Source organism: Trachurus trachurus (genome assembly GCF_905171665.1).
Source record: "Trachurus trachurus genome assembly, chromosome: 8".
NCBI lineage: Eukaryota > Metazoa > Chordata > Actinopteri > Carangiformes > Carangidae > Trachurus > Trachurus trachurus.
The window spans coordinates 14,278,153-14,302,967 of NC_139905.1; the positions used below are offsets into that span (position 1 = coordinate 14,278,153).

The window sequence follows — 24,815 nt, forward strand, 5'->3', positions numbered from 1 at the left end:
TTGTTGGTGTCTTCAACACCTCTGTCCTGTGTTTTCATTACTGTAACTCTCTGTCTCTTTAGTGCATGTTCGCTCCTGTTTTGCCAGTCTGTCTTGTCTTCCTCGTCGTGTCTTTTCCTCCATGTGCTTCCCTAATGTAAGTCCTTGGTTTTCTTTTGTGGTTCTTGGTTCTTTGGGTTTTTCCCTAGTAGTTCAGCACTTTGAAGTCCACTTTTGTATTTTTCTATCATACCTTTTGTTTGGATTCTTTACGTTTGGATTTTTGGAGACTTTTTTGAGTTTTGCCCCTCCTCCCCTAATAAATCACTTCAAACTGCTTCCCTGTGTTTGCGAAATGCATTTGTGCCCTGCTTATCTCCCCTAACAATACAATAGTATAGTGGAATGAAGAAAATCTATTCGTTAAATGTACTCAAATGTTGTTTGAATGGCCAAATGTTGACAATACTCTTATCTCGCAGCCTGTTCGAATGAGGGGAGGTTAAATATTACACAAGCAGTGATAAAGCAGGCAAAAGGTAAACTGGTAAGAACCAGCTCATTAACATACTGTGTCTTGTGCTCCGCTTTTTTAGATCCAGCTGACACAGACAGACAGACTGTGTGACACTTCAGACCAATGTCAGGACTAATTTCTTCTTCAATAAGGTTCTCAGCTCACAGTCTGAGATGTGTGGATGGACTCAAACATAGCAAAACATGGAGACCATGCAGCACAAGCTTACTCCAGTGGTGTCGGTAAGTTTATGCTCTTCATAAAGCATACAGTAAAATGATAAAACTTTTATTTTCAAAAGGCTATGACATCTGTCAGCTATATGAGCTCAGTGTTTTTTCTGTATGGTTGTTTGGTTTAAGGCTTCATAGGTGCACTGAAACAATATACCTCCTCAGATTTAGCTTGCATTAACTAGCCCATGCTTACTGTAGGTAAATGTCTGGCTGTCTTGGCATGGTGCCTGTTTTTATTTCTCATTTATTGAGTCCATTCAAGGTTTGTGTATTTTGTAAAGATGACTGCCTAATAATCAATTTCTCTTCAAAATCTTTAGTAATGTTCATGTGATAGTGCATTGTATTTGACCCATGCACTTTTTCCTGAATGCTGTTCTCTGTGCCAGGTCTCTCCATGTGGACAGTGCCCCTCACAAGCCCACTCTGACCACCAGCTATGTCCATGGCACCTCCACCATCCCTCTGCTCCCCCAGACTGTGAGCCAGAGCCTGGACAACACAGCTCAGCGCTGGCCTGACCGTGAAGCTGTGGTCTTCCCGGAGGAGGGCATCCGGAAAACCTTTGCACAGTTTCAGCAAGATGTGCGTTTCAGATTTTGAGCTGTCAGCTATCAGGCGCCTCTATTAATATATCAATCTATAAACACAATAGAATTTTAATATTTCATTGATATTTTTGGAGCTTTTGAAAGCTGCAGTGGTCTGGCTATGAATGTGTTTCAGATTTGCATGTTATTCAATCACATTATAACTGGAACAACTGGAATGCGATTTAGACTTGTTTCAAATCACTGTCATACTGTATAAATATTAACCATTCCTGTTGAAACTTTGACCACTGAAAGCTAATCAGTTCATAATGAGTTCAAGTTAATATTTATGCCAAGCTTAAAGAAGTTCCTTCAAGGCATTACTGACATATTGTGTCCATGAGAATTGTCTAATATTTTTATGACATTCATTGGTGCAGGTTGATAAGGCGGCTGCAGGTCTCCTCGCAATGGGGCTGAAGCGAGGTGACCGACTGGGAGTTTGGGGACCCAACATATATGGATGGATCCTTTTCCAGTTTGCCACAGCCAAGGCTGGAATTATACTGGTGGGTTTGGGAGCTGTGTATCCCTTTAAAATGATATGTACAACAGTGTGTGTTTGTGGTTAATCAGCCAGTCTTTCAGCTCAGGTCAAACTACAACATGCTGTCAAGTGTCACTGAGGAGTACATTGAACCTGACCAGGGGCCCACGGGAGTTATTATGTAGCTGTACCATTATTTGTTTACCGGGTCATTTGAATTCCTCAATATGTACAGTACTAACCAGTGTGATAAACTTTATGTATTAAAGGTGTGGGAAATATGGTAAATGTAGAGTCCTTTGAGAAAATATGTGGCGAGTGGTTATATAAACTGACTTGTTGTCATCCTTGCAGGTGTCCTTGAACCCAGCCTATCAGGCGAAGGAGGTGGAGTTTACCTTAAAGAAGGTATGACATGGCCAGTGTTGTTATACTTATAATAGTACCATGCATTGGCATTAAATGCTTGTCAGTTTAGATGGCTAATAAATTATTAGTCATACTAGTGAAACCCATAAACAAAGGCAAGCCAGAATATAAATGAAATGAATGAATGAATGTGGTGTGTTCTAGGTCCAGTGTAAAGCGGTGCTCTGCCCTACTCACTTTAAAAGCCAGAAGTTCTGTGAGATGCTGAGAGAGCTCTGCCCAGAGGTCGACCTGACACCAGCTGGCAAGGTCAAAAGCTCCAGGTCTGACAGATTTCAGAAAACTTTCTCACAATGCATGCTCTTTCTTTATTATCATCATTGTAGTAAGATACAGTATGGTCAATACTTTCTAAGGTCGCTACAATTTGTGGTATCCTGTCTTGGGTTTACCAGGGTGCCAGACTTGCATATGGTGATTGTGACAGACAGCAGACAGCCGGGGATGCTCCACGTAGAGGATGTGATGCAAGCAGGAGAGAGTCGGCACCACAAAGAGCTGAGGGATCTACAGAGCAAGCTGTCCTGTGATGACCCCATCAACATCCAGTTCACATCAGTAATCTTCAGCATTGTCCCATTAACAATTAGTATTGTACTCCTTTGACTGACTTCATATTGTAACATAAACTCATCAAGCATTTTATTGGAAACACTACTTACATAACAGCCTCAGTTTTTGTGGTATGGATTGCACAGGATTATGTTGACATAACTTCGTCAAATAATTTCACTAGATTTGTCAGCTGCATGTTCATGCTGTGAATCTCCCTTTTCCACCACATCCCGTGTCGTTCTACTGGATGCAGACTTGCTGCTTGGAGAGGCCACAAACACTGCTGTTAACATCAAATTGAAAACCGAGCATTAGCGTACCAGATACATTCTGCAATGTATTTCCAGCCTTCATCTTCCCAGGTTCGGTGAGTCTGTGCCCACTGCAACCTTAGATTTCTGTTCTTGGCTGATAAGAGTGGAACCCGACATTAGTCTTCTGCTGTTTTAGCCAGCAATGATTATTATGCCATGGTCAAAGTCAATGCGATTATGTTTTCCCCCACCAAGTTAAATTAACAGAGGTTCTGTACAGGTGTTTCTAATAAAGTGAAGAGGGTGAGTGTTTATTTAACACTGATTCAAATTAGGTCATGTTTTTATGTTTCAGGGTACGACTGGGAGTCCAAAGGGAGCCACTCTTTCCCATCACAATATTGTCAATAATGCCTACTTTATCGGTCTACGAATGGGTTTTACATCAAGAGTAAGTGCATATTTTTGGTGTTGATTTGAGTAGATCCCAAAGAATGAGACATGAGTAAACTTGCTTTACATAATTGCTTCAGCCTCAGGTGCGAGTGTGTGTGCCTGTACCCATGTACCACTGCTTTGGCTCTGTCCTTGGAGGAATGATGATGGCAACACACGGTGTCACACTCGTCTTCCCTTCGGCTGGCTACAACAGCGTCGCCAATCTAAAGGCCATTCAGAGTGAAAGGTATGGCATGCCTGTTGTCAGCCATGTGTTTTTGTATGGTAACGCAGCCATGATGGATTTTCTTTGACCTGCCAACTGTTTTGTTTTGTTTTGTTTTTTTCCCCTCAAGGTGTAATATTGTCTATGGCACTCCCACAATGTTCACTGACTTGATTAGCCAACCAGACTTACACAAGTATGACTTGACAACCATTGAAGCTGGTAAGAATTTTTTTTTAAGGCAAACACACACACACAGTACTATGTTTGTACATTTGAAGCCATTTGAAGCATCCATGTCTGTTTGTTCAGGGATCATGGCAGGTGCTCCATGCCCCCCAGAGATTTTGAAGAGACTGCAAACAGCCATGAACATGAAAGAGATAACAGTAAGGACTTATGTTATGCACCTTTTTCAAATAACATTTCTTTATAAATAAAACTCACAATCAACATGTGTAAACAGGTAGCTTATGGAACAACTGAGAATAGCCCCGTCACATTTTTGGGATTCCCACAAGACAACGAGGACCTGAAGATAAATACTGTTGGTTGTATCATGCACCACACTGAGGTATGCCCCCCTCTCTCACCCAACCTTTATCTGCACATTTACTGTATATGACAACACTATGGCTTACAGTTTGATTGTAACCACAGGCTAAAGTGGTTGACCCTTCTACTGGGGAGATACTCCCTCTGGGGACACCGGGTGAGCTGATGATCAGAGGCAGTTGTGTAATGCACGAATATTGGGAAGATCCTGAGAAAACTAAAGAGGCTATCTCCGCGGATCGCTGGTACAGGACTGGGTAAGCTGAATGTTGACTTATGACTGTGTGTAATCCAACAGAAAAAAACATTTTTGTACAGGTAAAGATGCATATACGTTAGCAATGGATGCCATACTTGTGAATCCATGTGGGCTGTACAGATTTTCTCTACAATCTCCCCCTACACAGTGACACAGCCAGCCTGAACAATGTGGGATACTGCCGCATTGAAGGACGCATTAAGGACTTGATCATCCGTGGAGGGGAGAACATCTACCCTGCTGAGATAGAGCAGTTTCTCTACACACATCCCAAAGTGCAAGAGGTGCAGGTAAGACTCAAAACCATTGGAGGGCAGTAAAGTGTCTATAAATGGTTGATGGCAGCCACTGTTGATGCAGCTATAGTGGTCGTTAAGAATTTAAGGTGTTGTGTTTCCCAGGTGGTTGGAGTGAAAGATGAGAGGCTGGGTGAGCAGGTGTGTGCCTGCATCAGGCTGAAGGTGGGCCAGACCTCCAGCACAGAGGAGATAAGAGCGTTCTGCAAAGGCCAGGTGAGAATAGGTGGTAAATAAAACAGCCAAATCCAAACATGTCCAGCCTGAGAACACAGTGTGGATTGAAGTCTGTCTTTTTTTCTAGATTTCTCATTTCAAGATCCCACACTATGTGATCTTTGTAGACAGCTACCCACTGACCGTCTCTGGAAAGGTATACGTTCTGTGTACTGTACTGCTATGTGTAAATGATTGGTCTACTGTATAAGCAGCATGATTGAGATCACTGCTCCTTTTTGTTTTTTTTTTCAGATCAAGAAGAACTTATTAAAGCAGGATATGGAGAAGAAACTGGGCCTTTAATCTGTGAGCTGATGGACATTGTGTATACATGTTGGGAAAAAAGACAGGTGGCAGGAGCGATCAATGCAACTGTGACTCTGTAACTGATTGCTTCACAGTTTAGGTAAAGGAGTGCATTTTACTTTTAGTGTGGTTAGTAAGAAAAATTGTGTCTTTCTGATGTATGTCTGTGACTGCATATTAAACGTTTTCACAATCAATATTTAAGCAAGATATTATCATTGTTGTTTATACAGGATTCTGGTATGACAATGTTTTTTCTTTAAATTAAAATTAGTTGCAGTGTTATGAGTATTTTCCTTATTTTGTCCCTTTAAAGCAACTAAGCATGAGTTTAGTCAGGTAGATCATTCATCATCATTATGCCTCCTTCATTCACAATCCTCTCTCACACCTCACCGCTTGTAATCAGCTGACTTCAGGTATTTTCAGTAACCAAACAGATTTCACCACAATCTGAACCAGCCAATCATACTGGTGCTGACAAACTTTAAACTCTGTTATCTGTACTGCACTGTCATCTTGGTCTATGTTGCTGTGGCCCTTCTCCATCCCATTCACCTCCAGTCTCCATGTCCAGTACTAGCGAGTCCACTCCACATCATCTCCAGATCTGGGGATACTTTGCACAACCTCACCCTGTTTTTTTTTTTTTTTTTTTTTTTTTTTAATATAATGACACCACTGTTAGAGAATAATTTCACTTCCCTATAGATAGATTTGTGTAGTTACGTAATGGTCAATCCCTCTGTGTCATAGTGACTTAGGATCAGTTATCTGCCCTATTTTCTCTTTTAGAAACATGCCAAGGCCATGGTCCCTCTTTGGCGTCCTCAATCTCACTCTCTGGCTGGTTACAGACATAGCTGTAGAGTTAGATGATAACGCTCACCATCACTGGATGACAGCTGGTGTGAATCCTTATCTTCATGGTTATGCACTATAGCCAATTGGATGTTAACACATCTCCCCTTTTGCTATCTCGTTGCATTGCTAGTATAAGAATCTGAGTTTTACTGTTTGACCCTTGAATTGAGGTGGCCTAACGCACTCATGTTGTGTTGATGAAACTTCTGTTCTCCTCGGCCGAGCCTAAATAAACTCCTTCAGCATAGGACATACAGGACTCTGGTACTTCTTCTTCTTCATCGGCATCACCACAAATGCCTCCCTAACAACCACCATGGGGTCTAATCACCAAACACTCGCACACATTTCTCACTTTTCCTCTCTTGGTTTTTCACATGGCAATAACAGTTTATTAATTGACTCAGAATTAAGTCTGTCCTGATTGAAATGTAACTTTGGAACCGGTGCCTTTGCAGATAATTTTGCAGGTAATTTCAAAATAAGTAGTTCAAGCATTAAACTTACTGAGGGAGAAAAAAACAACAACAACAACAAAAAACTTTTGGCTTGGCCATGTTGTTAATTGCTTCAGTATTTTTGTGTCCCCTTCCTAGACATTTAATGATTTCTTAAAAATTATCTTAGGCAAAAGATGAAGCGAATGTAGTGAGAACATTTCCCTCAGGTTGTTTTGAGTGCTGAGATTTCAAAATATTTAACTTTTCAAACCATTTGAGCCATTTGAACCACTTCTATTGTCTTGTCTTGTAATGAAATCAAAGATTTTCTTATCTCTCAGCCAGTTAGAATAAGTGGAGGTCAATGATTACAGTTACAGTGGTAATGTATAACCAGACCTCGTGTAAAGAACCAGCTCATTATTAACACACAGTGTCTTCTCAGCTACAGTATATTGTGTATACTGTGTTCAGATTCAGCTGAAACAGACAGACTCTGTGACACTTCAGTCCGATGCCAGGACTGATTTTTTACTCGATGTTAAGGTCCTGTGCTCACAGTCTGAGGTCTGTGGATGGACTGAAACACAGCAAGACATGGAAATCAAGCAGCACAGGCTTGCTCCAGTGGTGCCCGTAAGTCTATGCTCTTCATGCTCTGATCAAATTGTGTCATGGTGTCACTCTGAAATGAGATATGGAAATACATTACTCACAAAAAGTTAGGGATATTTGGCTTTCGGATGAAATTTCAGAATGTGTCCATTGAGCTTAGAGTGTCACCAGCAGGTGGAACAGAGAGACTGGAAGAATCACAGAAAGGCATATGACAAGTTATTGAGATATTGACATTTTCGTTGTTGTGGTATACCCACCCCCACTGTTGTTAGCTTTGTTTCAATGAATTGTTTGAGATTAAGAAATTACTATTCCATTCTTCTGCTTAAATGCCCTACAGTACTTTCATGATATAATATCAGTATATAGGAGAGTCTAGTTGTGCTCTATTAATGTCTTCAGTGCTTAACAATATTAACATTGCTTTTAAATCAAGTAACAAAGATCTTTGTGAGATCTTGGAAAAACAACTTGGTTTTAGGCAGTGCTGTAACAAAACAAAACAAAACAAAACAAAAAAATAGGCCTTGTTATTTTGAGCAATGACCTTTCATGGCCAACCTGGAGGTGGCTGTTATCGAATGTATTGTTGTGAACACAATGCCTCTATCCAGACAGCACAGCTACACAGTCTGTGTCTCACTGCTTCCCTCCTTTCTGTGATATTTAACAACCAGGTATCACAGACTTTAACCTCCTAACCCTCGACCTAGCTCTGAATGTTCCGATTTCTCAATTGCTCTCTGGGGGAATTAACATGGACTGCACCAGTTTGTTCCATAACAATGATTAAGCATCTTTTGGTCTGTAGAGTTCATGTCTTTCAAAAACAAGGTTTTTGTAGTGGTTTTCCCCACAGAAACCACTGTTGTTAATGACCCAACATGCCGGAGAGTTTGAGAAATAATACTTGCACAAAACTTCAAAATGCAGAGAATCAACAAAGCCCTGATTCTAGCTGATGATATAAATCCATTGCATAAAGAACAAGAAACACATTTGTCTGGTAATTTCTTGCTCTCATGTACTCAAAAGCTAACCATGAAAATTCTGCTGTCAGCCAACAATATGAGCTCAGTGTTTTGCTGCATGGTTGTTTTGGTTTAAGGTTCACATCATTGCACTAAAACAAAGACTTGTTTTTGCTTGCATTACCGAACTCATGCTGTGGTATTTTTTTGGCTGTTAAGACTGAGTCTAAGTCTGATTGTCTTGGCATGCTGTGTGTTTTTTATATCTTGTTTATAGAGCTTATGACAACTAATGTATTCTATCATGAATTATGTGAAATAATCAGTTACTGTAGCACTTTACAAATCATACATGTGCATGTGTGTTTGACCTATGTGCTTTTTCCTCAATATTGGTCTCAGGCCCAGGTCTCTCCATGTGGACAGTGCCCCTCACAAACCCACTCTGACCACCAGCTATGTCCATGGCACCTCCACCATCCCTCTGCTCCCCCAGACTGTGAGCCAGAGCCTGGACAACACAGTGCAGCGCTGGCCTGACCGTGAAGCTGTGGTCTTCCTTGAGGAGGGCATCCGGAAAACCTTTGCACAGCTTCAGCAAGATGTGTGTCTCAGATTTTGGTTACCAGGAACCTTCATGCATGTATCGACATAGCTTCTTGCGATTCAATTGATATTTTTGGAGCTCTGAAACCTGCAAGAAAATGATCCAATCACTGGCCACTGAGAGTCAAAGTCGATAGATTTTCATTTTTACACTACAGGTTTATTGATCAACACTGAGACAAAGGGTAGGAGCTGTTGGTTACAATGTTTAATGTTTCTAACAAAGTCTGGTTTAACAGGGTCTCTCCAGGCTTTAGGAACAATGAGAAATAATCATGAGGCTTATAACAAGTTAATTTAATTGCATGCATAAGAAAAAAAACATCTCTCACTTATACCTTTTAAAAGAAAACTGTTATTTTTGTGATTCATTGGTGCAGGTTGATAAGGCAGCTGCAGGTCTCCTCGCAATGGGGCTGAAGCGAGGTGACCGTCTGGGAGTTTGGGCACCCAACATATATGAATGGATCCTTTTCCAGTTTGCCACAGCCAAGGCTGGAATTATACTGGTGGGTTTGGGAGCTGTGTATCCCTTTAAAATGATTTGTACTGTACAACAGTGTGTGTTTGTGGTTAATCAGACAGTCTTTCAGCTCAGGTCAAATTACAACACACCGTCAAGTGTCACTGAGTAGTACATTGAACCTGTCCAGGGGCCCACGGGAGTTATTATGTAGCTGTACCATTATATGTTACCAAGCATTACATTCCCTCAATGTTTTGTTCACTATATACAGTATTTATGCATTATACAACATTATATAATATATTTAATGTAAAGAAATTGGCATGTGTGATGAATGGCTGTTTAGTTTTAGTTTAGTTTGCACAAAATTGCATAGAGCACTGTGCAAGGAAGGAACGAAACCCTCATTGAATAAATAGATTTGATTTTAAAGTGTTGTCATCCTTACAGGTGTCATTGAACCCAGCCTATCAATTGAAGGAGTTGGAGTTTACTTTACAGAAGGTACAGTACAACTTTGCCAGTGATGTGGCACAGTGCGTTTGCCTGCTTACAAAACCACATACTTATAGTACTCAACCAAAGTGAAACTTTGCAAACGCATGTCAATTTAGGCACCTGACTGTCGTCCAAACTAACACAATCTGCACACAAAGGCATGTAAGAATATAACTCAAACAGAATGAATGTGTTGTGTCTAGGTCCAGTGTAAAGCAGTGGTCTGTCCTACTCACTTTAAAACCCAGAAGTTCTGTGAGATGATTAGAGAGCTCTGCCCAGAGATGGCAAGAGCTGGCAAGGTCAAAAGTTTCAGGTCTGACAGATTTCAGAATTTTTTTTCTTGTGATAGTAAGATACTGTCAATACTTCTCTAATGACACTAATGATTTGATTTTCTTGATGCAATTTAAATACCATAGGGTGCCCAGCCTGCGTATGGTGATTGTGACAGACAGCAGACAGCCGGGGATGCTCCACATAGATGATGTGATGGAAGCAGGAGAGAGTCGGCACTACCAACTGCTGATGGATCTACAGAGCAAGCTGTCCTGTGATGACCCCATCAACATTCAGTTCACATCAGTAATTTTCCTTATTGCACCTTTTACAATGGCGCGCATGCACTTGGACTATCTTCTTGATGTAACAGAGACTCATCAAGCACTTCATTGGAAACACAATGAGATTCCATCTTCCTCTAAAATTTGATGTGAAAAGCTGCAGGATTTTATGCATTGCACGCCTGCAATGGCTGATTGAAGTGGTGGGGTGTGAGTGTTTGGTATGTCAACAATGAATGAGAGCAAGTCATGTTTTGATATTTTAGGGTACAACTGGGAGTCCAAAAGCAGCCACTCTTTCCCATCACAATACTGTGAATAACGCCTACTTTATGGGTCTGCGACTGGGATATCCATCAAGCGTAAGTACATACATGTACAGTATTTGTGTCTAGATTTGAACAAAATGCAAAGTATGAAACATGAGTAAGTATGCTCCCTATATTTCCCTCAGCCCCAGGTGCGAGCGTGTGTGCCTGTACCCATGTACCACTGCTTTGGCTCTGTGCTTGGAGGGATGAGTATGGCAGTGCATGGTATCACATTGATCTTCCCTTCCTCTGGCTACAATACCACTGCCAGTTTGGAGGCCATTGAGAGTGAAAGGTAGGGGAAAAGGCTTCTCATCACCCAAATGACTCTCAGATGTACACCACAGCAGCTGCCATGCATTTTCATTGACTGCAACAAGTGTATCGTTATTTAAGGTGTAACATCGTCTTTGGCACTCCCACAATGTTCACCGACTTGCTTAGCCAGCCAGACTTACACAAGTATGACTTGTCATCACTTGAAGCAGGTAAAACATTTGAAGACAAAGTCAGTTTTGTATCGAATTTTGTGTGATGTTTGAATCCGTTATTTGAAGCAATTGTAATTCTCTCTGTTGTACTTTAGGACTCATGGGGGGTTCTCCATGCCCTCGTGAGCTTGTGAAAAAGCTGCGGACAGACATGAATATGAAAGGGATAACGGTGAGCATTTACATGTCCTCTATTTTGTTTTTTTGTGTTGTTTTTGTCTTTTCAAAAATGCTTTTCCAGTTTAAAAGAATGTTTATGCATCATGTTTAAACAGACTGGATATGGAACAACTGAGAATAGCCCTGCCACATTTTTGGGATTCCTACATGACAACGAGGACCTGAAGATAAATACTGTTGGTTGTATCATGCACCACACTGAGGTATGCCCCCCTCTCTCACACGACCTGTATCTGCACATTTATATGACAACACTATGGCTTACAGTTTGATTGTAACCACAGGCTAAAGTGGTTGACCCTTCTACTGGGGAGATACTCCCTCTGGGGACACCGGGGGAGCTGATGATCAGAGGATATTGTGTCATGCAAGGATACTGGGCTGATCCAGAGAAAACCAGTGAGGTCATCTCAAAAGATCGCTGGTACAGGACTGGGTAAGATAAATGTTGACTGAACAGATGTTTTTTTTCTTCCGTTTTACCACACTGTGGATGTCTACATCAGTGGGAGCGGTGTTCATGTTCTACTTGTGAATCCATGTGAGATGTGCGAGAAGAAGTTTTCTCCATAAGCTTCCTCTACACAGTGACACAGCCAGCCTGAACAATGTGGGATACTGCCGCATTGAAGGACGCATTAAGGACATGATAATCCGTGGAGGGGAGAACATCTACCCTGCTGAGATAGAGCAGTTTCTCTACACACATCCCAAAGTGCAAGAGGCGCAGGTAAGACTCAAAACCACTGGAGGGCAGCAAAGTATCTAACCACCAACTGTAAAGTTTCAGTTTTGTCTCTTTTATTGCTGTTGTTTAACAGCTGTTCAAATCTCTTTTTTTCTTTTTTAATCAACACTCATCACTCTAACCCAATATGTTTCAAATACATTTCATGGAGAGATCACTTTATACCAGACATCAGCTGTAGTGGTAGATGTGAATTTAAGGTGTTGTGTTTCCCAGGTGGTTGGAGTGAAAGATGAGAGGCTGGGTGAGCAGGTGTGTGCCTGCATCAGGCTGAAGGTGGGCCAGACCTCCAGCACAGAGGAGATAAGAGCGTTCTGCAAAGGCCAGGTGAGAGTAGGTGGTAAAGAGAAGAGCCAAAAGATCAACACACCCAACTTGGGAGCACAGAGGGGACTGATGTTTGCTTCTCTCTTTTTTTCTTTTCTAGATTTCTCACTTCAAGATCCCACACTATGTCATCTTTGTGGACAGCTTCCCACTGACCGTCTCTGGAAAGGTATAAGTTCTTGTGTACTATACTGCTATGTCTAAATGATTAGTCTATAAGCAGCACGATTGAGATCACTGCTACTTTTTTGTTTTTCTAGGTCAAGAAGAATATATTAAAGCAGGATATGGAGAAGAAACTGGGTCTGGACTGATCAACACCAAGCCTTGCTGGGGAGCCGAACACTTTGCTGCTTTAATGTTTATTAGTCTTTTTTAATATACATTTTGTTGCAAAATATCAAATAATTAAACCATTTATAATTAAATACTATCAAACAGCACAATGTGCACTGATGGTTTCAAAGTGTGCCTGAAAGCTAGATACAATGTCCTGAAAATGAACCTTGTGCTGGTCCTGTAACTTAGCCTCACTGCCACTAGATGTCGCACTACCACCAGCATCTCAAACCGATGCTCCGCCTGCATCTCAGCTGAAATAGAACATGAACCACACTGTGCTAGCTCAAGATTAGGTGTTCATATTCACATATTATGCCAATATGCAGATGCTAGCAGGCTAGCTTCCATTAAAAAAAAAACAGAAAAACTAAGATTACAACTGACGCAGAGGAGTGGCAACTTCACTGTTCAGGATACCTTTACTATCTTTGTGTTCTGCTACATACATTACAGAACCTTTAAACTACATATAATTCACTTACACATAAAGTAGTACAGTGTCTTTGTCATCTCAATCTTTATTTACTTAAACAATTTTGACAGTTTGATATCGTGATACAATGGCTTTCACCACTGTACAACAGTAAAACTCTTTCTTTGAACACATGCCATACAGAATCTGAAATAAATAGGACCTTAATTCCAAATGTCAGTATGTACAAATGTGGTAGGCAAAAATTACCATCCTTACAAGCTATATACAATGAGAACACACTTCAGTAACAGGCTCATAGAGTGCCCATGGTGACATCTCAAATTATTAAATAACTGAATGCTAAAGGCTGCAAATACGCTTTGAGATGTCAAAATGGTGACACAAGGATCTATGAAGAGCAAAATAGGTTTAGACGAAAATCTGGGATGTAAAACGAATGCATGGACATTGGACAATAGCCAACCTGCTAAAAAAAAAAAAAATCAAAGAGCCAAAAGTCAAATTAACACATAGTCAGCAAATGTGCTGCATGACACAAAGGCCACACTTAACCATGAGTTCATATACAGCAGCCAAAGTTAACAGTCTCAAAAAGTTTCCTTGAGTCATTTTTTAATTTTGCTTTGAGAATACTTTTGTGTGGGTTGGAGTTTTTAATAAAACTAAATTAATCTACTCAGAAATGCACCGTGGATTACAACCATTGCATCAGAACGAGGTAAATGAGCCTGTCACAACACTTGAAACTGTATCTCCACATTAAACATAAAAAAAGGCATAAACTGTTCCCTCAAAATGCCAATGGATGCCCACAGAAGAAAACACCGGACTGCAGAGCAACATGCGAGGAGCAGTTTGTTTTAAGTGCAGGTTTAACCCAGAGGACAGAACCAGCTGATATCTCCAACCTTTAACATGAAGACTACTTCCAAACCGATTACAGCGAGTAGCCTGTAACAAGAGGAAAGACTGCACTATGGCTACATGGCTTTGAACGATCAACATTCACTTCAGTCATAAATATGGGGTCCATCTACACCTCCCCGCCCCCACGTCACATATACACACATGCAAAGAAATTGCAAAGGAAATATTTCATTTAAAGCATACTGTGAGATAAATTAGTTAATATGAACATATCCCTTTTTAAATATAATACATTCTAAATTGAAATTAGCTTAACTGTGCAATTTAAGTGAAAAGACAGGAAGAAAAAAAAAGGCTAAGATGAAGCTGTAGTCTGTTAGAGACCTTTTGTCAGGGATAGTAGTTTTTCGAATGAACAGAGTTGACATCTAGAGAGCAACACGTTGGAATAACATTCATACAAGCACAGAACGGTACAGCTTTAGGCACATGCAAGGATGTGGCAGGTAAATATGCACGAGTAACTGTGCACCTGCTCACAGATGCATTTAGAGCTGCAAACTGGAGGCAAGTTGACCGTATAAGTCGAGCCTCTCTTCCACACATCAGGTTTCAAAAAGAATGCACAATCCCAAGCAGGCAAACACACGCACGCACACACACACCCATCACTCTTCCTTTCAATCTCCCTTTCTCGCTGTCACTCACTCACACACGCACGCACACATACACACGTAGCACACAATGTAATGGTCTTTCAAGTGTCCTCTCTGGCGTTGGGGGGGGGGGGAGGGGGTCGCCTCACACACTCAGAGGCAGCATGCCTGGGGGAGACACGGCTCTGGATGTTGCCATGGAGGTCAAGGAGTTAGGGTTCAATCCATTAACAGTCCTACAGTTTCCAAGAACACGTGGAGCATTAGCAAACATGGAAATGCTGACAAATATGCAGAACAACAGGTAAAAGGCACCGACTGCTTTTTGAACTCTGAAGCTTTGATGTGAGCGTCTGGAACAGGTTAACTCACGTTTTGTCCAGGTAAGAGGTATGTAGAGAGTGAGAGAATTTGGTGGCGTTGCTGTTGATGAGTTTGCCATTGTCAGTGGTGTAGCTTTTTCTCGCTGCCTGGTCTTTGGCGAAGTTCCTACAGGCGGCGAGTTTGGATTCCAAGGCCTGGTGACAAAAACGGGAAACACCATCTGTCTTGAGCCTCATCACAAACACATTTCCGAGTTTAGTTTGTCAACCATAAAATGCTGTATGCTATCAGATACATAGAGGGGAAAACCTTATTTTTTTTAATTAATAATAACACCTACCCCGACTTTCCTCAGGAGATCACCAACAATATTAAGAGCCGAGATCCTCGCACTGGGGGTGAGGGATGAGTTGCCACAGCCGTTGGTCAAAGCTAGATCACACACAAGCTGATATTAGTACACGCAGCGTAGTTTGTTTTTCCATCTCTATTGTGTAAATATAATAGTGAGATTAATCCTGACCTTTGGAGCTGATGAAGGGTTGCTCTATGCTCTTTCCTACAGGCGTGGCTGGGAGGGATAACGAGGCCTGTACTGCAGAATCTATCTTGTCGATGTCTAAGGTGGGAGAGCTGGGTGCCGACATCCTGTCTGTCGTCCGCTCCCGCACCGCCAGCTCCTGTCTCAGGTCTGCGGAGGATACAGTAGGAAGACAAACTTGTGAAACACTCCTCCGCTCACCCGTACGCTTGTGACATACTGCCTTGCAAAAAAGGGGCTGAATAGATTTGCATGTGACGTGTCTTTACCTCGTGCTTCGTCTTTCAGCCGCTGCACAGACACCAGAAGAGACTCCTTCTCATCCAGCTCACTCTCCAGGAAGGCATTCCTCTCAATGGCCTGGTTCAAACGGCCCTCAAAGTCCTCCAGAGACACTATCGTAGCCCTGCACAAAAAAAAAAAATGATTGGGACAACTGTTGATATCTTTATTTTTCATCACTGTAGCTCCAGACACATTTGCATAATCTCCAGAATGTGCCACTAAATGTGTTTCTCATATCAAATCTGGCATTTGTGTTGTTGTTTGCTCGAGTCTGTATACACTTGTGTCTCTCTGACCTTTTGGCTCTCTCCAGGTCATCGTTGGCCTGCTCCAGCTCACGGACGTATTTGTTTAGCTGCTCCTTGATGCTGCGAGTCTGGCCCAGGTCGTCCTCTAGCATGGAGATCTGTTTATAACTCTGGGCGTACTGCTGCTCCAGCTTCTCCTGATAGAGTCAACCAGAGAAAAGAGCTTGAGGAGTGAGTGTTATGTGGAGACACAAGGATGTCAAAGATACCTTTGTTCCAGGAGACAATATTTGTCATTTCCTTTTACTGGAGGCATGCATTGTGAAAACACTATTCACCATTTTATGCACAATACAACAGTCATTATCAGCAGTAGGGGGGAAACCTGGTGAACCATGAGATCATAAGACAACTAGTGAAGATGTGCTTCCACTTTATGTCACTTTCAAAGGGCTTTCTTTGTTCCCTGGGGCAGGCCCTGTGGCTCATTTTGCTCTGGGGTGCTTTACTTCACACTACTGTCAGTGTCAGGGGTGCATGCCTGAAATGTGGCCTTCTGAGGCTCAGACATAGGAGAAGCATGATTTATGACCACTCTGGTTCATTCCCAGTTTGTCTTTAACACAAGCTGCAGCAAGCACGCTCACATGAAGAATCACAACACTTTTCAGGTGAGTGCATCGTTCTCAATGTACAGGTGAAATATGTCCAATGTACAGGATCAAAGGAGAGCTTTTAAAATTCTGACTAGCAGTGCTGTCTGCTGCGAACAAGCACCCAACTTGTCTTTGTAGTTTTCTATTTTTTTCCTCCTTATCCTTCCATCCAATTAAGAAGTGCTGGAGGATTACCTAGGGCCATGTCTTATTAACACCTAGCATACAAATCAGACACTAGACCTTGTGCTTGAGTCCAAGAGATCAGATAACCTCTTGAGTAACCAAATTACTTTATTAGTATCCCAACCAGCAGACTATAAATGCATGCTGGCCTCGGAAACAAGCTTCACTGCAAGTCACCAGGCTCGGTTACCTTGAGGTTGCAAACCTCGTTCTTCAGTCTCTCATTTTCGGTTTGTAGGTCTCGAAGGCGGTGTTCGGCCTGACTGAGCTGCGCCTCCAACTCAGCCTCCAGTTCGCGGCTCCCCTCCTGGAACTCCTGCAGCTCCTCCTGTGCATCGTTGCAACTGGATGGCGCACACAATTGGGAAAACATAAACAATCATTGTCAATTTATGAACCCCCCCCTGCCCGCTGTTCATTGCCCACCATTCAATTGTGTTGAGCTGACCGGCTGAATGACCGCGAGCTCTAGAAACTGACCGGCTTTTGTCCTGCAAGATGAGCCAGGCTCAGGCATGTTCTAGTACAGTAGCTTTATCTCCACTGGCCAGAAATAAACCTGCATGAATAGCCAGTCGGATATTTGTACATTTTTTTAACCTTCAATCCTGCCTCTGCCAAACAGGAAATAGTGTGCGGCTCAGCATTGTCGAGGTTAAGCGTTCTAAATATATAGGTCTAAAGAGACAGCTGAACTGTGACAGTAGGTGGTTCAGAAGTAGCTCAGGAAAACAGGCCCTGCTGTCATGTGTCCTCAGCTGCAGTGCAGGTTAAAGGGTCGAGGGTGAGGGGAAAATGAGAGGGCAGAGGAAGGAACAGGAAGGAGATATGGACTAAGAAGCGGGATGTGTGTACACACTGGTCAGCACTGACCCTTCACAGGGAAACTTTTGGGGGAAAAACACATTTACTATTAAGTTTCTGCTGAGTGTAGATATTTACAACTAACTACCCCCATGTAACAAGGAGACTGATTAAAGAATAACAATCTCTAAATTTAAGTCATCTGCACTGACCCCGATTATTCTGCCTGTGGCGGGTGACACTGTGGTTGAGATCAGCTGACTTGCGCTAGGATAATGGCCTCTCAGTGGCTCTACACAGCCGTGGAATCCATGAATCAGTTGTTGTGCCGTGGCTCGTTCCACGCATACCAGCGCCACAGAGGCTGCTTCATCAGCACGCTGGGCCCTATAACTTCCCTGTGTAACCACACACACACACACACACACACACTCGTCCTCGCTCACGTTTCCCTCACGGTTCAGAATGACTGGCAGAGCAACATGTGTGCAGCACACGGCGGCATTAAATAACTGAGTGTGGGAGAACGAGTGCATCTGATGGTGTTTAGCGATGACTGTGTAGACCAAGCCATTACGCCAGGTCTTTTATTCCTTCAGCAATTCAGCTTCTCAATGCACAGTGGTTGTCTCACCACAAACTACGTTTACAGGACAGAGAGAACCTCTTGTATTTTTGTTATTTTTTTTATTCATCCTTATGTTATACTTGACATTGATATTGCGGTAGTGGATTTTAACTACTTGTGCAAGACCTATTTTTCACTTTTTTTTCTTTTTTTTCTTACTTGTATTCTACTTCTTCCTTTTAACTTCTTTTAACTTATATTTTGAATGTTGCACTTTACTTGAGTATAGGATTATATACTCCTATGCACTTTGTGCCACACAAAGAGCTCTGCAAAATATGCCCTGAGTAACTATGTGAATGTGATGTCATGTGTTAGTTGGTCTGTGGAAAGTGAATTGCCCTCTGGGGATAAATAAAGTATTCTGACTCTGAATCTGAAGTACAAGTAGCTTGGTGGAACAACATGGAAAAAGTTGAATCACCCTGGGTGGATCACTTTTCATTAGGTAACTAATAAACACAGCGTGTTAGATAACTATAAAAGTGATCCTGAGAACATACACACCCGAAAACATGTGTGTGTGACAGGCAGTGGCTAGTACTATGGGGCTATACTTGGTTGTTTTTTCCACGGGTTGATGTTTTTCCCAACTGTACCCACAGCAGGAATTTCTTGGAAAACCACTCGGATTTCAACCTTAACACGATGGGGCCCAGGCAGCACGACTGAGCTGCCTACTGTATCCCCACACAGGCTGTGGTCTCTGTTTAAGAAATCAAGGGTGTCGTCATTTCCTCCAGAGTAAACCACAGCTGTTTGTGGGCACCGATTTCAAAGACCTTGTCTGTGCCTTTGCCTTATATGGCTGAACCCAGTTTTCCTCTGCTGAAACTTTTAAACAGTTGTATAATCGCATGTTTTAATAACTACGGACAGATCTACACACTCAGCAAATTAGCATCCGCCTATTATATAAGAGTGAGAGCTGAACCATTCAGCAAAGTTGTGTTGCTGCTGTTGTTTTGCTGCTGAGTTGTTAATGTTTTCCGAGTGTGTTTGTTTAATACGGGTGATTACCGCCAGCTGATATCTGTTTCAATGTTCTGGCAGGACAGACCGCAAAATAAGCTATGACACACTCTTACGTAATCTACTTTTTAAAAATAAGCCTACTAAGCAAATAATATTCTTCTTCTACAAAGCTTTACACAACAGAACATCTGGGCTATATTTCTATATTTAGTAGCACAGTGCATGTACGGATCAGGTTAAATATTGATCAAGGGGTTCTGCTTCACAGTTCACACAGCAAGAAATTCAGTGAAGATATAATGATATTATCCCATCTCATGAGAAAGAAAGCATGTGGCCTACCTTTTCTTATATTTGAGGGCCTGTGACTTCCAGTAATCAACTTCCTCCTCCTTTGACGAAAATTTGGGAATCATCTCTGTGTCCATGTCAGGGCACCCTGAGGATCAAATATGTATTAGTCAAACAGTCATTTATACCAGCTAAGAGTTCATCACTTATTAAATTGATGCAACAGCAATGACAATGAGCTTCAGAGAAGATGACATGGCACTTTAAAATGAAATAAAAAAACGTAAGCCTAACATGGTTAGGCATGGCACAGTTTGCATCCTTTGGCATGTCGAGTCAGGTACAGTTCATCCTCCTTTTACCTCAGAGCTAGACAACCAGACACATCAAGATTTAAAATTCCCCTCATTCCTAACTGGGGAAGATAACACAACAGACCTCTCTTTGCCCGAGCGGCCCGGCCATGTCATCCTGTATCCGAGGTCGTGTCATCCTGAGTTACTCATGAATCGGTGACTCTACACTCCCCACAGCCTCTAATGAAAATGTACTTACTGAAATAAAAGGGACTGTGGGAGGCCAACACGGAAAGCCTCTCTAGAAACTCAATGACTGGCCTCATTGACTCATTAAAATTTCTAACCCCATTCCTGCTCAACTCATGTGAAGTCAACACAACAAGTTCGTTAGTAACAACAATCCATGTTAATTAAGTGTGGTCAACACCAAATAGTTCAAAGCTGTCTGTTGGAGCCTTGCTCTGAAGTTTTGACAAAGCCTTAAAAGCTTTTCATCTTCCTTCCTTCCTGTTAACACTTTACTACACGATTGGTTCCTCTTTTCTGGTGAGCTACTGCGTAAATGCTGCCACACTCTGCGTCGATCTACAAGGCTGGTTTCAGGAAGTTATTAAATACATCTGGGAAGAGCTGCTTTGATAGTTCTGTGTGTGTGTGTGTGTGTGTGTGTGTGTGTGTGTGTGTGTGTGTGTGTGTGTGTGTGTGTGTGTGTGTGTGTGTGTGTGTGTGTGTGTGTGTGCTGGAGCTCTAGGAATATCTACCGAACAGCCCGACGGGAGCTCATGAGGATTTCCTGCAGATAGGTTATTTATAAGGGCTTGTGCAATTCAGTTTGTTTGGTGTTGCAAAAAGTGGTTATATAAATAAGGAAATCTAGCGGCCTATGTTACTGCAGCCATTATTACTATAATAGTTTGGCCAGACAAGCCTGGGTCGGGCTTATAGGGAAGGCGGAGGATATGTTATTTCCCTTGCCAAGAATACGATGGTCTAGACTCAGAGCGATGGAGCCTCAAAGGCAGGGCTGTTCTTCCCTCCACGCATTCCTACGAGGTGGCGTCATCATCAACAATTTACTTGGTGCAGGCCCCTCACGTGTCGGTACACTACTCTGGAAATCACCAAAGAAACCAGACACCAAAATACTGTAAGGGTGGAGAGAGCCAAATGTTCTGACATAACATGTTAGGTGTATCATATTACCAAGGAGAGTTATCAAATCTCTCCACGAATAGAAAACACAGCAGATCTCTGTTTGTTATGATGCTGCAGAGTAAGACATGAGGGACAGGAAGCTGTTTCCATGGAGATACAAGATCAAAAGGCCATAACAGGATAAACACCCTCAAATTATTTACTAACCCAATGACCAGTGACAAGGCACATGGCTCACATGAACTAGGATGGGTAGATATCCTTACCAAAGCCATTTCACATATTCAGGACGGACGGACGAAGACAGACAGCCTCTGTGGTTGTTGTAACATAATACATCACTTAAAATGAGATGAAAAGCTTAAGCTACAGTACGTCATGTAACGGGACAAGCGCCAGAGTACATGACAGTTCCTGTGCTATCTCATTTCAGTCTCCTTTGGAGCAGAGTCAGCTTGACCCCTGGATCTGTTTGTCTGTTGCAACAATATCAGGACAGACAGGGCTCATCGCCAGCAGATCTGGTGATGGTGACAATTCACTTACTGAGGAGGGGACATCTGGAAAATACAACCAGGAGGAAGGTAGTTTGAGAAGAGACAGTTTCCTCTCCCACATTCTTGTCTCTACATCCTCTTTTTGATGTAGATGACACAATACCTCCTAGGAATTTAAGTACTCACGATGATGTAGTCATATTTCTATATTTGAGGCCTATGAGAGGAGGGAAACAAATACTTTCTCCAAAATGCCTTAATGGTTGGCTAAAAACATAACAACTAGACCTGCATGTTTACAGGGTGTGATAGTTTTTTCCTTGAGGAAAAGGGTCTATGTTTGGTTCCTGTGTGTTAGCTTGATTAGCTGCAGAGGAGAAATGTATCTAAGCTAGGAAAATGCTAGAAGTTCAATATGAGTACACAAAAAAAACGAAGATGAATAGCCTAGTGCGGGGCTTTAGGCTACTGTAAAAGAGAAATGACAACTCACATTCATCACAAATACGTGGGTTGAGGGTTGACAGCCAATGAGCATCTTTAACAAACATAATAAACTGACATCCCTGGTAACAGGGGTAATATTTAGCGGCAGGTTGCTAATTTCAACGCTGCTATCAACTTGTCGACACCTGATATTGCGAGGTTTGACAGGCAGTGTGTCTAGTAACGTTATATCAAACTATAGGCCTACATTTGATTGCCGTATAAGAAAACAGAGAGGCACACATACAGAAAGTGAAAAGAAACACGAGCATTAAAGTGGTAATTGTAAATATGGCACATGAAGCAAAAAAAAAAAAAAAAAAAATCACAGCTGAAAGCGAGCGCCTCGGTAAACACACCGGAGGATCACGCCATCAACACACCAACAAGTCAACGGTTGAACAAACCAAACCGAAATAGAAAAAAAGGGGGACATTTAAAAATGGTCCTACCTGCTCATGTCAAAACGGTGTCCAAGTGTCTTCTGGTGTCGGCGAGTCGTCTTCCAGCCTGTGTTACACCCAACAAACACACACACACACTCACACACCTTCCCCCTGCCCTGGCCTCGGTTTGACGCTGAAGTGACTGCGCTGTACGAGGAAATTGCCAACGCGTCTCCCGGAAGCAACGTAAATCCCGACATGGACGTGCGTGGTGACGTAGGTATCGGTTACGTCAGAAATGGGTAGGGCTCTCGCTCTCTACAGTCTATCAGGGCTACTCCAGAAGTGGATTTACCAGAAATGATATAATACAGTATAAGCCTAGATAGACCACATAGTTGATTCAAAAAGACTCAGTCAACATTTACACATTTGAAGTGTCTTCTAATGAGCTCTTACTATTTAGTAGGCCTAGGTTAAGATTCTTTTGAACTAAACTTTTGCTAATAATAATCATGGTAAAAGTCTAATGTGTTTTTTAAATTTAAAAACGTCTGTTAACATGTTTCATAGACTCTCCAATTCTGAAAAGCAAAACAATTGACTAATTTAATCAGCTATCTTAAAAACAAACAAACAAAAACATTTTTAAAAACAAAACAAAACTTGGAGCTAACTTTTTTTGTTGAACTCTTTATTTTACTTTTGGTGTCCTTCTCTTTCAAAATTTATTTTTCCCCCCTTATTTATTCGTAAGTGTAAGTGTAAACTGTGATATACATTTGTAGCCTATATCACATAATACTTGGACTGCAAATAAGGCCATACAGGGAAAAAGCAGTTTCATATTCATTGGAATGTGGAGTTATAGCAACACAGTTTATTTTTCACTGCTTTGACCACAAGGTGGCATATAATGTCAGGTAATAGGCCTAAGGGAGCACCAAGAGCACAGTTTTAGTCAACCTAACAGTTGTCTATCAGCCAAGTTTTAACCCTAATAGGTTTGATATTTTAGATTCAAAAAGCCACAATATAAAATGTCCCCATTTAATTTGTAACTGTGTTGTCTGTTAGCCTACTATTTTTCAAGGAAAGCCATAGGCTAACTGTCCTGTGTGAGGCACGTGAAATGTGAACCAGCTCGGCCACTTAAACTGCCAGTAATGCTTTCAAGGGGCCCACTCTATCAAGTCACCGCAGCCACAGGTGGCAGGCCCTGTTTTACAAGACGCTGCTCCCGCCTCCACTGACAGCCCAAAGTTAAAAACAATAAGTCATGCGCTGAGGGAAACAGCACTAGGAGAGAACTTCACACCACATTTACCATTTGGAGTGTAATTTTAAACTAAATTATTTCTTCATTTATTCGACTCCTTCGCTGCAGTGGGTGTTTGTTCCTTCTATGGCACTTTACAAGGATGATGGCCAGGAGGACGCGCAAGAGTGTCCGGTGTGCTACGAGTGTCTCTCCGGCGCTGAGAGGACCCTGAGCTGCGGACATGTCTTCTGCCACGACTGTCTGGTCAAAACGCTGGTCAGCAGCGATGGGAACGTAAGGGACACAATCATTTGCCCAATCTGCCGGCATCTTACGTTCATCAAAAAACAAAAGGAAGTGCTGGTGTCCCTCGCGACGGACAAGGACCCAGATCCAGATCCAGATGAGACCCAGACCCTGGAGGTGCCTCTGCCTCTGCCTCCGGGACAGCTCCAAGACGCACGGCGCGCCTCCTGGAGCAACCTGCCGAGAGGAGTAAACAGGATCGTTGGATGGTTCAGGGGGATCCCCGAGAGAGTCCGGAGACAGAGGCTGATCAGCCCCAGCCATACGGCATCTCAGATCTTTATCATAAGCGCTCAAGGGCGACCCATGGCCGAAGAAGATGCTCTCAGTGTTGTGATGACTGTGGTTCAACCTCAACGAAGGCGAAGGCGCAGGATTTGCACGACTGCACGATGCTTGCTGGTTTTGCTTTCAGCGTTTACAATACTGGCACTGGTAGCTGCGACTTTACCCTGGATTTTGTTGGCATAGCACCAAGACATGGGAGTCTGGATTATGAAGTGCCAATCAGGGACAATTAATTGACGCTTATGGTGCAAAAACTTTTGAAAAGACATGAATGTAGCCTATAGATAAATCAAAAAATAATCTGAATGTTTTAATGTACAATGTCCTGAAAATGTATTTCAGGAAAAACGTTAGCCTCTATTTGCAACAGGATTTTTGATCAGGCATTGTCACTCCCCTGTTGAAGAAAAGACAGGAGTTTATTGGCATGCTTACCCCCTTTATGTGCATTACCAAGCAACAGTCT

At 42.2% G+C, this 24,815-nt stretch overlaps 4 protein-coding genes across 4 annotated transcripts; 3 read left to right on the forward strand and 1 right to left on the reverse strand.

Moving 5' to 3' along the window:
• The first annotated feature begins 25 nt into the window (after nt 1–25).
• LOC310990317 (medium-chain acyl-CoA ligase ACSF2, mitochondrial-like) lies at nt 26–5,962 on the forward strand. Its single transcript, XM_083977654.1, has 17 exons — nt 26–136; nt 576–738; nt 1,122–1,317; nt 1,706–1,834; nt 2,167–2,220; nt 2,386–2,504; nt 2,637–2,799; nt 3,406–3,501; nt 3,584–3,735; nt 3,845–3,936; nt 4,027–4,103; nt 4,181–4,288; nt 4,375–4,526; nt 4,677–4,818; nt 4,930–5,040; nt 5,129–5,197; nt 5,296–5,962. Exons 2-17 carry the CDS (start codon nt 620–622, stop codon nt 5,344–5,346), a joined length of 1,830 nt encoding a protein of 609 aa, XP_083833780.1. The 5' UTR covers nt 26–136; nt 576–619; the 3' UTR covers nt 5,347–5,962.
• Nucleotides 5,963–7,191: 1,229 nt separating this feature from the next.
• Nucleotides 7,192–12,746, forward strand: LOC310989858 (medium-chain acyl-CoA ligase ACSF2, mitochondrial-like; the record flags this gene model as incomplete). The annotated part of the gene is made up of 16 exons (XM_083977010.1): nt 7,192–7,289; nt 8,651–8,846; nt 9,229–9,357; nt 9,765–9,818; nt 10,016–10,128; nt 10,235–10,397; nt 10,642–10,737; nt 10,830–10,981; nt 11,083–11,174; nt 11,273–11,349; nt 11,453–11,560; nt 11,642–11,793; nt 11,946–12,087; nt 12,322–12,432; nt 12,533–12,601; nt 12,693–12,746. The coding sequence occupies 16 exons, from the start codon at nt 7,192–7,194 to the stop codon at nt 12,744–12,746; spliced, it is 1,806 nt and encodes a 601-aa protein (XP_083833136.1).
• Nucleotides 12,747–13,274: 528 nt separating this feature from the next.
• Nucleotides 13,275–22,697, reverse strand: ndel1b (nudE neurodevelopment protein 1-like 1b). Its single transcript, XM_083977593.1, has 9 exons — nt 22,561–22,697; nt 19,723–19,819; nt 17,164–17,317; nt 16,180–16,328; nt 15,868–16,004; nt 15,581–15,748; nt 15,398–15,489; nt 15,106–15,251; nt 13,275–14,969 (listed from the first exon to the last, which is right to left on the reverse strand). The coding sequence occupies exons 2-9, from the start codon at nt 19,806–19,808 to the stop codon at nt 14,879–14,881; spliced, it is 1,023 nt and encodes a 340-aa protein (XP_083833719.1). The 5' UTR covers nt 19,809–19,819; nt 22,561–22,697; the 3' UTR covers nt 13,275–14,878.
• Nucleotides 22,698–23,899: 1,202 nt separating this feature from the next.
• On the forward strand, nt 23,900–24,532 carry LOC310990687 (RING finger protein 222; the record flags this gene model as incomplete). Its single annotated transcript, XM_083978166.1, has 1 exon — nt 23,900–24,532. The coding sequence occupies one exon, from the start codon at nt 23,900–23,902 to the stop codon at nt 24,530–24,532; it is 633 nt and encodes a 210-aa protein (XP_083834292.1).
• Nucleotides 24,533–24,815: the final 283 nt, after the last annotated feature.

Coding starts and splice junctions, on each gene's coding strand:
- ndel1b (XM_083977593.1), bottom strand. CDS start 19,808: ATGGACACAGAGATGATTCCCAAATTTTCGTCAAAGGAGGAGGAAGTT. Junction 15,749..15,867: donor GCTGAAAGACGAAGCACGAG/GTAAAGACACGT, acceptor TATCCTCCGCAG/ACCTGAGACAGGAGCTGGCG. Junction 15,490..15,580: donor ACCCTTCATCAGCTCCAAAG/GTCAGGATTAAT, acceptor TGTGTGATCTAG/CTTTGACCAACGGCTGTGGC.
- LOC310990317 (XM_083977654.1), top strand. CDS start 620: ATGTCAGGACTAATTTCTTCTTCAATAAGGTTCTCAGCTCACAGTCTG. Junction 5,041..5,128: donor GAGCGTTCTGCAAAGGCCAG/GTGAGAATAGGT, acceptor CTTTTTTTCTAG/ATTTCTCATTTCAAGATCCC. Junction 5,198..5,295: donor CACTGACCGTCTCTGGAAAG/GTATACGTTCTG, acceptor TTTTTTTTTCAG/ATCAAGAAGAACTTATTAAA.